Source organism: Nyctibius grandis, chromosome 6, assembly GCF_013368605.1.
Source record: "Nyctibius grandis isolate bNycGra1 chromosome 6, bNycGra1.pri, whole genome shotgun sequence".
In the NCBI taxonomy this organism is placed as follows: Eukaryota; Metazoa; Chordata; class Aves; order Nyctibiiformes; family Nyctibiidae; genus Nyctibius; species Nyctibius grandis.
This window is the reverse complement of record NC_090663.1, coordinates 2,214,606-2,228,703: the sequence shown is the minus strand read 5'-3', so window position 1 is coordinate 2,228,703 and position 14,098 is coordinate 2,214,606. Positions and strand designations below refer to the sequence as shown.

The 14,098-nt window shown below is 45.2% G+C and overlaps 1 protein-coding gene across 1 annotated transcript in view; it reads left to right on the top strand.

Annotated features, from left to right (window-relative positions):
- ATRN (attractin) overlaps positions 1-13,801 on the top strand; it is a 194,611-nt gene extending 180,810 nt beyond the window's left edge. The window contains exons 28-29 of the mRNA XM_068402627.1: positions 6,485-6,599; positions 8,303-13,801. Coding sequence (XP_068258728.1) covers positions 6,485-6,599; positions 8,303-8,427 — 240 coding nt within the window. The 3' untranslated portion in view covers positions 8,428-13,801. The remainder of the gene's footprint in view (positions 1-6,484; positions 6,600-8,302) is intronic.
- Positions 13,802-14,098: the final 297 nt, after the last annotated feature.

The window sequence follows — 14,098 nt, the reverse complement described above, 5'->3', positions numbered from 1 at the left end:
CAGAGGCTGGTTTTAACCATCTGATGAAAGGTGTTACAAAGTTTGGAGATCTACATGTTTTGTGGGTTTTGATTTTTTTTAAGTGGGCCATTAAAAGCCACCTGTCAGACACGCATTTAGAATGACCTGATCTCTGGTTCCCATGTCCACTCCAAACCTTCTTGCAGAAAACCAGCTTGGATCTGCAACAAGAGCATTCAGAAACCATGCAGGAGGCAGAAGTGGGGAAGGAAAGGACATGTGAGCTCCTCTTAGATCTACCCGTGAAAATTAAACTTGATGGAGCCAGCCAACTTCTTTTTAGCTGCTTTGTGCTGTGGTAGAATCACAGAATCACAGAATGGTTTGGGTTGGAAGGGACCTTAAAGACCATCTAGTTCCAACCCCCTGCCACAGGCAGGGACACCTTCCACTAGACCAGGTTGCTCCAAGCCCCATCCAGCCTGGCCTTGAACACTGCCAGGGAGGGGGCAGCCATAGCTTCTCTGGGCAACCTGCGCCAGTGTCTCACCACCCTCACAGCAAAGAATTTCTTCCTAAGATCTCATCTAAATCTCCCCTCTTTCAGTTTAAAACCATTCCCCCTCATCCTGTCACTCCACGCCCTTGTAAAAAGCCCCTCTCCCACTTTCCTGTAGCCCCTTCAGGTACTGGAAGGTGCTAGAAGGTCTCCCCGGAGCCTTCTCTTCTCCAGGCTGAACAGCCCGAACTCTCTCAGCCTGTCTCCATAGCAGAGGTGCTCCAGCCCTCTGAGCATCTTCGTGGCCTCCTCTGAACTCGCTCCAGCAGCTCCATGTCCTTCTGATGTTGGGGGCCCCAGAGCTGGACGCAGCACTGCAGGGGGGGTCTCCCGAGAGCGGAGCAGAGGGGCAGAATCCCCTCCCTCGCCCTGCTGGTCACGCTGCTGGGGATGCAGCCCAGGACACCGTTGGCTTTCTGGGCTGCCAGCGCACGTTGCCGGCTCATGGTGAGCTTCTCGTCACCCATCACCCCCAAGTCCTTCTCCTCAGGGCTGCTCTCAATCCATTCTCCACCCAGCCTGTGTTTGTGCTTGGGATTGCCCCGACCCACGGGCAGGACCTTGCACTTGGCCTTGTTGAACTTCATGCGGTTTGCACAGGCCCAGTTCTCCAGCCTGTCCAGGTCCCTCTGGATGCCATCCCTTCCCTCCAGCGTGTCACCACACCACACAGCTCGGTGTCATCCCCAAACTTGCTGAGGGCACATCAATCCCACTGTCCATGTCGACGACAAAGATGTTGAACAGGACCAGTCCCAATCCCGACCCCTGAGGCACCTACATAGGTCACGTCAAAAGACCAGCAGGCCCATGGCAAAGCCAGCAAGATAGCCATTAAGTTGCTGTTTGAATTACCCACATGTTTTCCTCCGTGTCTGCAGAATATGGTCCCCAGGCTCCACCACTGGGTTGCTCTATGTCTCACAGAGGGCACAATCTGCCCTTCACTCCCAGCTGCCCTCCTGCTTGCATCAAACTCACCATTCTCGTCACTCGCCGTGTGAGTCATTTCATCAGGCTGCGCTTTCTCTCTTGGCCCGGCGAGCGCGCGCTTGGAGATGAGATGCGGCGTGAGTCACAGTTCAAAAAGCAGGTGCCTGAACTGGTGCTGTCAAAAATTTGCAGGACTTCATTCTTTATGCTGGTTTTTGCTGTTATTAACTGCAGCTTGTCTCAAGAAGGCGGCTGGTTTTGACGGACAAGAGGCCATTTTTTCCCCCTTTTAGATTTAAGATCGGGATTAGCTGCAGCAAGATGATCTTGTGCTTAATCTATTCCTTCCAAATTAGCTTGCAACTGCCTGACAGATTTAGATGCATCGTTATAGAAAGTAAACTTCCTTTGCGTGGTTAATAGAAACAAAGTTCCGCATGTGTTGAAATGTTAACGATTTTTTACTAATGCTCAGCTTTTCTGCGCAGGATGACAAGGGAAGGAAGGAGGCTCAGAGGTATGTCCTCTGCCCCCAACTATCCGTGGTGCATCAGGTAGATTACAAAATTCACTGGCTGCCTGTTTGGGGCTCTTTCAGCGCCAGTGACACCTGCGTAGGAGCTGCTCATGGTTCAGGGTGGGATCAGGAGAGCAGAGAGGAGGAAGATGTGTGACCTTGAGGAACGAAATAAAAATCTGATGGAAAGGGAAAGGTCGTTCCCCCAGGGACTCATAATGAGAGTTTCTGCTGCACACTCAGGGTTCGTTAGTTGGAAAGGGCAGAGGAGGAGAAAGGGTCCTGCTTGGGGCTGAGAGATGAGCTAAATTACCCTCAAAGTCCCTTCAGCTCTGTGACTGAGAGCTCTATAATGAACTTTTTCTCTTCCTTACCTTTTTATGATGTGCAGGAGAATCAAGGTGGTTTTGGTACCTTTACAGAGGCTCTGTCAAAGCCTGAAACACCTCTCAGGTCACCCATGGTCCACAGCAGCAGACGAGGTGCAGAGAGGGACTGTTAGGAGAGCTGGAGAAGGTCGCGTGTGTCTTCAGAGAAGAAATTCAGAGCATTGTTCATTCGCATGAGACAAATGAAGGCCAAAATGTACAGCAGGGTAAAGCACAGGGCGAGGGTTAAGGCACAGAAGAATGTCAGATAGATGAATAAATTTAGGTGGGAAAGAAATGAGGTTAGAAGAAAGTTTCTGGTGTCAAGAGCAGTGAGATCCAGGAGCAGGGAACCTCTGGAAAGGTCTCACAGAGGTGATGGCAAAGGCTGAAAGTGTAACAGCATTTAAAGCAGAGCACTGCACTTTTCTGTGCAATCACCTGCGTTAGTGAAGAGCTGGATTCGGTGACCGTGAGAAGGATTTTCCAGCCTCCTGTTTCTGTCGATTGGCTGGAGGATGATGAGCGTGCTGCTGAGCATCCCCAAGGCATTACAAAGCATGTTGGAGTAGAATTGCACTGAACAATTTATGCTGGGGAAGAAACAGAGTTGCAGAAGCGTTTTGATTAGAATCGTAGAATCACAGACTGGTTTGGGTTGGAAGGGACCTTTAAAGGTCATCTAGTCCAACCCCCGCTGCAGTGAGCAGGGACACCTTCCACTAGACCAGGTTGCTCAGAGCCCCGACCAACCTGGCCTTTAATGTTTCCAGGGATGGGGCATCTACCAGCTCTCTGGGCAACCTGTGCCAGTGTCTCACCATCCTCATGGTAAAAAATTTCTTCCTTATGTCTAGTCTGAATCTACCCTCTTTTGGTTTAAAACCATTACTCCTTGTTCTATCGTAACAGGCCCTGCTAAATGTCTGTCCTTATCTTTCTTATAAGCCCCCTTTAAGTACTGAAAGGCTGCAATAAGGTCTCCCTGGAGCCTTCTCTTCTCCAGGCTGAACAGCCCCAACTCTCTCAGCCTTTCCTCACAGCAGAGGTGCTCCAGCCCTCTGAGCATCTTTGTGGCCATTAATCCAGTAGGAGTTAAAAGCAAATACAATAAAAAGGTATTAGAAAAGATAATCTCTTCTTGGCTTGTTCAGTTGCTTCTTCACCCTTCTCTTCCCCCCCACTACTTCTTCTCTGCTCAGTCCTTGCTGCTCACTTTGCTCGATGCTGAGGATAAGCGTGTGTGCTCGCTGTAACATCAAGCGTCGTGCTCCAACCTCTGGGATTCATAGAATCACAGAATGGTTTGGGTTGGAAGGGACCTTAAAGACCATCCAGTTCCAATCCCCCTGCCACACGCAGGGACACCTTCCACTAGACCAGGTTGCTCCAAGCCCCATCCAGCCTGGCCTTGAACACTGCCAGGGAGGGGGCAGCCACAGCTTCTCTGGGCAACCTGGGCCAGGGTCTCACCACCCTCACAGGGAGGAATTTCTTCCTAATATCTAATCAAAATCTACCTTCTTTCAGTTTAAAACCGTTCCCCCTCATCCTGTCACTCCATGCCCTTGTAAAAAGCCCCTCTCCCGCTTTCCTGTAGCCCCTTCAGGTACTGGAAGGTGCTAGAAGGTCTCCACGGAGCCTTCTCTTCTCCAGGCTGAACAGCCCCAACTCTCTCAGCCTGTCTCCAGAGCAGAGGTGCTCCAGCCCTCTGAGCATCTTCTTGGCCTCCTTTGGACTCGTTCCACAAGCTTCATGTCCTTCTTATTCAGCAGGACTGTTTTATTAGCAGTGGGATATCTAAGGTACTTGGTTCTCTCCAAAAGAAAATAAACCTTGTGCTCGGTGCCTGCTCCCACTCACACGCCAGAAGGCCGTGGGCTGTATTTCTGCAGTTGCCTTCTCTGTGCTCTCTCCATTACCTCTGGTAATTGAGTCGCCGGTGGGCTATAGCACCAGGGTATGCTTGGGTGCTTTGCAGGAAAAGCATTATTTGGAGTTTGATCCCTTTGTTGGGGGGTGGGGAGAAGATGAAGAAATCTGCAGTCATAAACCAGACAGACAGCAGCTCACGTCGTTACAGGCTGTAGAATACGTATTTATGTACCTTGCACAGACTAACAAATTGTTGTTGCGATCATTACAGTAAATATGAGATATGAAAACAATTTTAAGTTTCATTTTGCTTGCTGTCATCTCTTTTTTTTTCTTTTTTATTGAGCAGCAGTAATTTAATAGCATTGTTTGACTCCTGTTCGAGTTTTTTTCAGTATCTTGCATTGTATTGAGTTTCTCTTGAACATTTAAGTACAGTAGTACAATTTTATGCCTAATGAAAAAAGCAATAATTATTTCATTAATACCAGGGTAGAATTTGTCCATACTAAACAAGAAATCAGAAGGCACTGAGCTTATCAGGTAAAATAGTGTTTCTCAGCTTTTTTTGCTTATGTGGACCAAAAGAAGGCACTCTCTTGTACCTGTACTCATAGACGTAGACTCGCATCCTCATCTTACTGTTGTGCCATCCCACAATAATGCTGATCGTGTGTAGTTGTGTGTGGGATTGGGGCCCGGCTCAGGTAAGAACATATTTTAGTTTCTGGGCTGTGCTGTTCCGTTTTGGTTTTCTAATGACATCTTGAAATTAGCTGTTGATCATTCAAATAAAATTTTTTCAAGAGTACAGTGGGAGGGTGATGTTCAGAGGCACAGAGGGTCAGCAAGGGATTCAGTCCCCTGCTCCTCTAGGGTGGGAGAAAGCTGGCTGCCCGTTATATCTTCACAGTTATCAATTCACATTTTATCTGAAAACATTATTTCATGTCAATGTTCGTGATGTAAGTGTGAAATATTCATCTTCAAAGTAAAGAGGCTTCAGTAAAGCATGTTAAGAGTAGTCCATCATAGATGTTGAGGTGTTGGAGCGAGTCCAGAGGAGGGCAACCAAGCTGGGGAAGGGTCTGGAGGGTCTGACCTATGAGGAATGGCTGAGGGAGCTGGGGGTGTTTAGCCTGGAGAAGAGGAGGCTCAGAGGTGACCTTATTGCAGTCTACAACTACGTGAAGGGAGGTTGTAGCGGGGTGGGAGTCGGCCTCTTCTCCCAGGCAACTAGCGATAGGACAAGAGGACACAGCCTCAAGCTTCGCCAGGGAAGGTTCAGGTTGGACATTTGGAAGCATTTCTTCTCAGCAAGGGTCATTAGCCATTGGAAGGGGCTGTCCAGGGAGGTGGTGGAGTCACCATCTCTGGATGTGTTTAAGAAAAGCCTGGACATGGCACTTAGTGCCCTGGTCTAGTTGCCATGGTGGTGTCAGGGCAATGGTTGGACTCGATGATCCCAGAGGTCTCTTCCAACCTGATTGATTCTGTGATTCTGTGATACGACAGATCACTGAAATGAGATCCAGAGACAGGATCACAAACAGCTCCTCTGCTCTACTGAACCCCCTGCTTTGCAGTTTAAAAAATTACAGTACAATCCAATAGACTTTCTAAAGCACTTCCAGCTCCCAGAGCAACCAGCTACCTAAGAACATAGTCCACAGTGGTCTAGAAAATGGAAATGGTCTGGTCACTGGAAAATGAACACAACCCCTTGGGAAAGAACAGAAATGAAAGACAAAATTGGGGGAGCACAGCTTAAAGCAAACAGCAGTGAAATAGAGAAGGGTTGGGGGGTGAATGTTCCTTGCCGTGTTAATGCATACAGTGCTGTGAAGGTGTTATGGGGCGTTAAACTCTGGAAATAGAAGTTGAACCACCAAATCGCAGGGGTCAGCCGTGCCGGTCTTCATGATATGCTGCTGATGGGTTGGAAGGAAAAAAAATCTCAGTCCTGTTGTTCAGCATGAGCTGCTCCTTTGTTATTGAATTTAGGGAGAAATACAAGCCTTGTGCAGTACTTCACTTTGTAATAGCTAGATTTTATTAAGTAAATCTGTTTTTTCCTGATGATTAGGGTTTTGATTGTTGCTACCGTTGGTTTTAGCTTTGATAGCTACGTGCTGGACATTGGCCAAGCGCAGAAACATGGTCCATGCCCTGGAGCTTGTACGATCAGGGAAAAAGACGATGCTGAGAGAAGAGGGAGGGTGTAACACACTGTGTGACATTTGTTTTCTCCTCTTCCTTCCCTCGCTGCAGACTGTACCGAAGCCGATAGCGCTGGAGCCCTGCTTTGGGAACAAAGCAGCCGTTCTCTCTGTATTCGTGAGGTTGCCTCGAGGACATGGGGGTATACCACCACCAGGACAGTCAGGTGAGGAACGTGGCTGTCTCAGTTCATAGAATCATAGATAGAATCACAGAATGGTTGGGGTTGCAAGGGACCTTAAAGATCATCCAGTTCCAACCCCCCTGCCATGGGCAGGGACACCTTCCACTAGACCAGGTTGCTCCAAGCCCCATCCAACCTGGCCTTGAACACTGCCAGGGAGGGGGCAGCCACAGCTTCTCTGGGCAACCTGGGCCAGTGTCTCGGCACCCTCACAGGGAAGAATTTCTTCCTAATATCTGATCTAAACCTACCCTGTTTCAGTTTAAAACCATTCCAGTTGGCTTGGTATTAACTCTGTGCTCCTTCCCCAACCCTACAGATTCACTTTACAGTTTCAGACTTGATCCTGCAGTAATTGCTGTACCCACACCACGGCTGAGGACGTGCTCGGGTTATTTTAAGCTAGCTAGCTTGGGCCCTGCTAGCTTCTGACCTGAGGTTCCTTTCAATTTCTTGGGTCAGTTGATGGATGAATATTTGGTATTTGGATTACACTTTAATTTATGGCTGGGGAAAAAGGGGGATCTGGTACAGACAGGTTTGCAGTTGTTACTTATGAAAGTAACTTGTCTCCCAGCCTATTCCCTCCATTCCCAGCGCCATTATAGCCTCAAGCTTCGCTAGGGAAGGTTCAGGTTAGACATTAGGAAGCATTTCTTCTCAGCAAGGGTCATTAGCCATTGGAAGGGGCTGCCCAGGGAGGTGGTGGAGTCACCATCTCTGGATGTGTTTAAGAAAAGACTGGACATGGCACTTAGTGCCATGGTCTAGTTGCCATGGTGGTGTGAGGGCAATGGTTGGACTTGATGATCTCAGAGGGCTCTTCCAACCTGATTGATTCTGTGATTCTGTGATTTGTAAAGAGACATCAAGTCCTTTCAAAGCGTCCCTGTCCTCCTTTTAGCAGCTCTGGACAGAGAAGTTTTCTCCATCCAGCTTAAGGTTTCCTTGTTCCCAGCCCCTTCTCACTTAAACCTGCTTGCAGGGCACCGAGCCATAATCTCCTGGGCAGTTTGTGATTTAACTGGAGTTTCTCCAGTGCCCAGCGAGCATGGTGAAGCACAGAATCTTGAAAGAGTATTAGCTGGGTTTGAGATGGGATGGTTTGGTTGTGAGCTGTATTGAGCTGAATCCCAGATGGCCAAGGGTGGTTTGTCTGTGGATCTGCCGGGAGGAGGTCGCAGAGATGACGGATGTCCGGGAAGTGCAGCAAAACCTCCCTTCACGTGTGCTTTCAGGATTTCTTCTAGCACATCTGCTGGTGCAGAGAAAGACACCTCCCTTCAGTGTTACAGGTTTCACGTCCATTAATGCCAACACTTCTTCTTGCCAGCTTTTTCTACTGCAGTTGCTTTCAATAAAACATGCAGTATTTAAAAGCTTGTTTCAGAATAGCCACTAGAGTTTAATCTCTTAAGCCACAATGCTTCCCTGGTTTGCTTCTTTTAAGAAGAACTCAGAAAATAATGTTCCTTTTGTGGCATGGAGGGTTTTTCTCAGCTGTGGCGGAAGGGTTTGTTTTTAAAGACTGGACATGGCACTTAGTGCCATGGTCTAGTCGACAGGGTGGTGTCAGGGTAACGGTTGGACTCAATGATCCCAGAGGGCTCTTCCAACCTGGTTGATTCTGTGATTCTGTTTCTGTGACCATTGTTTTCCGTGACTGTTGTGTTTTATTGCCTCAGGTCTTGCAGTGGCCAGCGCGCTGGTGGACATTTCACAACAGATGCCAATTGCCTACAAAGAGAAATCGGGTGCGATACGAAATCGGAAACAGCAACCCCCTGCACAGCCAGGAACCTGTATTTGATGCATGGACATCAGAAACTGTATAGGGTTTTAAACAAAATGGAAAAGTAATACTGAGGAAGAGGAAAAGGAGGAGAAAGATTTCCAAGTTGTGTCACAAGAGACTAGAAGCACTCAGAAAAACACGACTTCCTTGAACCCAACTTTTTCTCTCATCTACGTGATAGTTGGCTTTATTTGACAACTGCTCCACTTAAGTTTTACTGACACGTGGCTTCAGATTGCTCCTTTGTTTTCTTCAAGTCTAAAGTAAAATAATTTTATTGCTGGTCCAGTAACATCCGATCGCCGCCGTTCATGGTCAGTGTAAATAGAACAGTAGTCCAATATGAATGACACTCAGGTTTATACATGGAAAGTGCTTTGTAGTTTCATGTATTTATCAAACTGTACAAAAAGAAAAAGATGCAGTGTTTACAGGTGTCAGCTCTCAACACATAAACACTACTATTAATCTTCAAAGCATCTTCATCCTTTGTTTTCTTTACTATTATGTGTTTATTCCCTCATTATTTAAGTAGAACTCTCTTCCAGATACAGCGTTTTTGTAGTCATCATGGTCCAGAACATCAGGAACGCAGAAGCTGGGATGGTTTAAAGGTTGATGTCGCGTGTTGCTCAGACTACATCCAGTACCTGGAGGAGTTGAATCTTACTTTTGAAGGACTCAGTGTTTACATAGTCTTAATCTGCTTGGAGTACACCACACACAAGTGCCTAGACTTGAACAGATCTAGGGAGTGAGGAGACTGCTACACACGTTTCTTCTTAACATAATTATATTCCTTTTAAATATATGCATACACACACATATATATAGTCACTCAAGGCAGTCTGTGTTCTTTGTAATTTTATCACATGCAGTCAGGGGAAAATGGCATTTTCCTGACCAACAGACTACTCAACCAGATGGAAATATCTGGAGGGAAAGTACAGTTTCAGTATCTCATAAGAAAACTCCTGGTTTCACCAGCGCTTTTAATAGAAGCAGTTTGTGTTCCAGGTCAGATACATTATGTTTCTTCTGATTTTCTCTGCCCATTTGGCCTCTTTCCCTCCCCCTTCTCTCCTACCATTCTTCTGGACGAGAGCTGAGCTGTGCTGGGGCTCAGAGGCATCGCTCCTCACCAGTAAGATTTGCTCCATCTCCTTACAGGGTGTAAAAAGCAACACTCCGGGTGCCAGATCATTTGAGGATGAAGGAAAAAAAAGAACTTTAAATAAAAAGCAAGCAGAGCAGCGTCGTTTGGCCACAGGTTTGACTTGTACATGATCAGTTACTGATATTTCCCCTTGGGGTTGAACTCTCTTAGATGTTGGAGGAGGTGGCTTGTTGGTGAAAGGAAGGGACCTGCAAACACCAAAGAGAAGACTTGGCTTTTGGGGGCGTGTCAAACCCATCTGAAGTCCTCTGACTAGTTGGGATTACATTTTGAGGTTCAAGGTTGGACTTACCCCATCAGTCTGTGCATGCTGGTGCCCAGTGTCTCCCTTGACTCTGGAATGTGGCGCAGTGCCGGGGCCACGCGAAGTAGTGGTGTTGAAGCTGGTAGGAAGATGTTACGTGAAGGCGCCAAACGAGGCGTGTAATTGTTGCTTAATCACAGTAAGTGTGGTTTCACTCAGGTCGCCAGGTCGCTGGTTTCTGATGAGGACATCTAGTATTCATGAAATGGACAAGTAACGAATCGAGGGGGGTGAAGGAAAGTGCTCTTGAATCTTCTGGCCAGGTAGCACCCTTTTCCCAAATGAAATCCAAGTAACTGCATCTTTTTTATGCACATTTTGATGATTGATCATGTATCAGCCTCTTGTTCTTTTTTTTTTTTGAAGAAGCTCTTCGGAGCACGACGGCATCGCAGTAAAGACGTGAATTACTGTGCATGTCCAGACAGCAACGATGGGGGACAGGCTGCTGGTTTGAAGACTGTGGTGGATTATAATTCTGATTTAATGTGTCATTTAACAAATATAACAGGACTGCAGAAGAAATATTGTGGAAAAAATGCATTTTATATATATATGTGTGTGTGTGTGTATATATATATATATATAAAATGCATCTGTTTCTGAACTAGAAGTTTAAATGCCCTCTGGGGAAAAGAAATTATGGGAGGGAAAGGGGTGAGCTTTGTCTTTTAGAATGAAGGGGTTTAGGCAATTTAAGTTTTAACTGATGCACAGATTACCTCAGACAGATTCATCTCCTGAAAGTATTTCCTAACTTCCTATGTGTGTAGGGCTAACCTGAACTAGAGAAATAATAGTGGACTAAAATCCCTCCCTTGTTATTGCTTTACATCTTTCTCGTTGTGATGCACATCCTCATGTTCAGAGATGTCATCTTCTTTCTTCTCCGATGCTTTTTTGGGAGAAGAACTGCCAACCCAAATTGAGAAAGCTCTTGTGCTTAAGTCTCCGTATTTAGGACAGCGCTTAAGCAGGTGCTTAAAGTTGTTGCTTAGGTTTTCCTGAACAGAAACAGCTTTCAGAACAGTAGGCCTGGAGGGCTGGTATATTTTTACATTAACAAAAAGACATAAATGGGGTTTTTTTCCCCCCTGGAGAGCTGGGTTGTCTGGTCTCAAAAGCTTATGGTGGAGTGTCCCCTGAAGAGTAACCACAAAGTTGGGCGTTGGGTATTGGAAAGATGAGCAAAGCTGATCAAACTTTGAGGTTTAGCAGAACCAAAAAATGTAAATAGAGGAACGAGACTTATTTATATAAATAAAACGAAACAGCTCCTTTAGGATGTAGCTCTGCTCTGCATCTTCTCTCCATACTGATGAGGGAAAAAGAGAACTCTCATACATATCTCTGCTGCAAACAGTTTCATCCCAGCTTAAAGGTAAAATAGAGACGAAGGTGGGAATGGATGGGGGGAAGAAGAATTGCTGGTGGTTTATCACCAGGCCAATACCACAAGTGAAGGATTTGTGGGTTCATTTCTTTTGGAGGTGACAGGGGGAAAGAGCAACCTTGTTTCATGGGAGAATCTGTAAATAAATGAAAAATAACACACCGATTTTGCACTTGTACATAAACTATACAGTAGCGTGCAGAACATTGAAAGATTTAAAGTGTATATAAACCAGAAAAATATTGAATGTATTTTTGATGCATTTTAAATGATGTATGAGTTTTGTCTTAATAACTTCTTCATATGATGAGTATTAGATAACTTTTCAGAGCTTTAAAGAAACATCAAATTATATTCGTGATATCTAGCAGTATAAAGCAGGGAGGCATAAGTTGACTTTTATGTATTCAGATGCATTTCACTTAAGTGTATAAGCAAAGTAAAACACGGCTCTTCCATTTGAAAGGGGAAAAAAAAACCAGCTTGAAGGCAGGTAGTAAATGTACTTAATAGTTGTCATTACTTGGAGGATTAAGTCAGCAGTTTAAGCCTCTACCATTAAGATTGTGCCGATGATTTCCATTCAAAGTCACTAGTTTCAAGCGTTTATAACTGGCTGAAATTCAGCATTCAAGGTCTCAAGCCTCAGAACATCTTTATTCTTTGAAAGTAGCCTTTTAAAAAAAATTAAGAGAAAATCAGAAATATTGTAGCCCTTTTATTCTAGAAAGCAACAGTGCCATTAGATCTCCAAATAACATCCATTTTTTTGGTTCACCATTCTTTTTAGCCCAGGATTTTTTCTGGACTGTTGTAGCATGAGTGACAGGAGACCCTGCCACGGCATGGGTCAATATGTTGAACACAAGAAGGTTTATGGGACACAACTTGTGAGTTATTGCCACTCTCCCTGGGCTTAAAATGCGCTGTATTGAAATTGCCAAAATAAAGCTGTACATGATGGGGTAATGCCTGTGATTAGCATAAAGTCATAGCATATAATGTACCAAAATGTGATGATATGGTACTGTAAAAGCATGACGGCCCCTCTTGGCAGGTACACGCTTCCTTAGGGGTGGTTTGTATCCTAAATATTGCTCAGAAACATGATTTTCTCTGCGGTAAATGTTTACCAAAATACGTAGTCACTGGGTTTATAGTATGGTTTTAAAATTGCAGCTCAGCTTGCTTGGCCCTCAATTAGCTGAAACGAGCTTTTGATGAAATACCCTCACTCGAGAGGCTGAAAGAAAACTTTAGGCTTTTCCCAGAACCCGTGGAAAGTCCAGTGCCACAAAGATGAGGCTGATCCTCCATCCTTAACTGCTCCCCGTGTCAGCAGCTGCTCTTTATTTTCCCCGAGACCCTGAGTTAGGGACAGAGCATCAGCTGCATCTCTGAACCTGTAAAAAAAACCCCTTTTTTCCTGCAACCAGGGATTTGGGCACTGAGCTTGTGAGAAAGCAAAGAACGAACCCTACATGCCAGGAGTGATGTTTCAACTCATCCACCCACCTCACAGTGAGCTGCAGGTGTCTCTTCATTCCCCATTTCCCTTCTGTCTTCATTTGGGAATACCCCAGGGGAAGGGGGGGTTGGGTTTTTGGAGCCTTCTGAGCTAAGGTGCAAGAACCAGTTGGGAGAAGGAGATGGAAAGTGCCACTGGAAGATGCACCCGCGAGCGCCTGGGGACGCGGGAGCCAAGGGGAGGGAGGGGTGGGTGTGTGTTTCTCATTTTCAGACGTGTTCTTGGCAATTTTAGTCAAATTCACACTCTTTTCTGTTGATTGCTGCTTAGATTAGGTTAGTTCCCCATGCTAGGAATACTCAATGATGTGTATACGCTGATTTTTTCTGCTTTTGCATCATCAGGGCAGGTTTTGTTCAGTTTATTGCTTTGTTCTAACACTACACATGGACTATTTTTGTGCGTCTTCCAGGTACTATAGTTCTTTAGACGTGTCCTCTACATTTGTCATTGACTCCACAAACCTCACCAGAAAAAAAGAAGGAAAAAAAAATTGTGGAGGAGTGTAACGTATGTCAGTCCATTTTTATTTTTTTTTTAAAAGGAAAAAGAAAATAAAAATAGAGTTTTATATTACTCTGAAATTTGTGCACAATAAATGTTCTTTACACTAGGATCCTTGAATTAATTGTATTCTGGATTTTTCTTTATTCTGTAATTATTTCCGATTCTTATCTGTGTTCAGACTTGAGCTTAGTTTGTTAATATGTATAATTTAGCATTTATTGCATTCATATGTAAATATGAGCAAGTATTGTAAACTATTTCATTGCTGGGGGTTGTGGGTGTTATACATACACACATTTAGGACTGCAGTTTTTGGTATAATTTTTTGTATTGTAAAATAACAGCTAATTTAAAGCAGGAACGAGAAAATTATCAGGAGGTCTGTGCATTTTAAATACAAATGTGAAGTACCTGTATATAAATAAAAGTAAATAATGCAAATCTTTCCTCTGAAATAAAAAGTAGATGATCTGGTTAAAATTTTTTTCCTCCGCTTTTTCTTCTTCCTTTTCTCCCTCCTTTCTTACCATAGGGGGAAGAAATAACTCAAGATGTTTTTAGACTCCTGGCTGGGGTGAGGGTGAGTTTTTCCTACGGCGGTGGTGGATCTCAAGGTGTTCGTGGCTCCCTGAGCAGGCTGTGTTCACCCTGTGCCAGGTATTGGATTTGAGAGGGGGAAAAAGACAACGTGTCCTCCACTAAAGTATGGAGGTAACCGCTGTGTCCGCACACTGCCTCCAATCCCCAAACCCATCACCCTCACCTACATCTAGATTG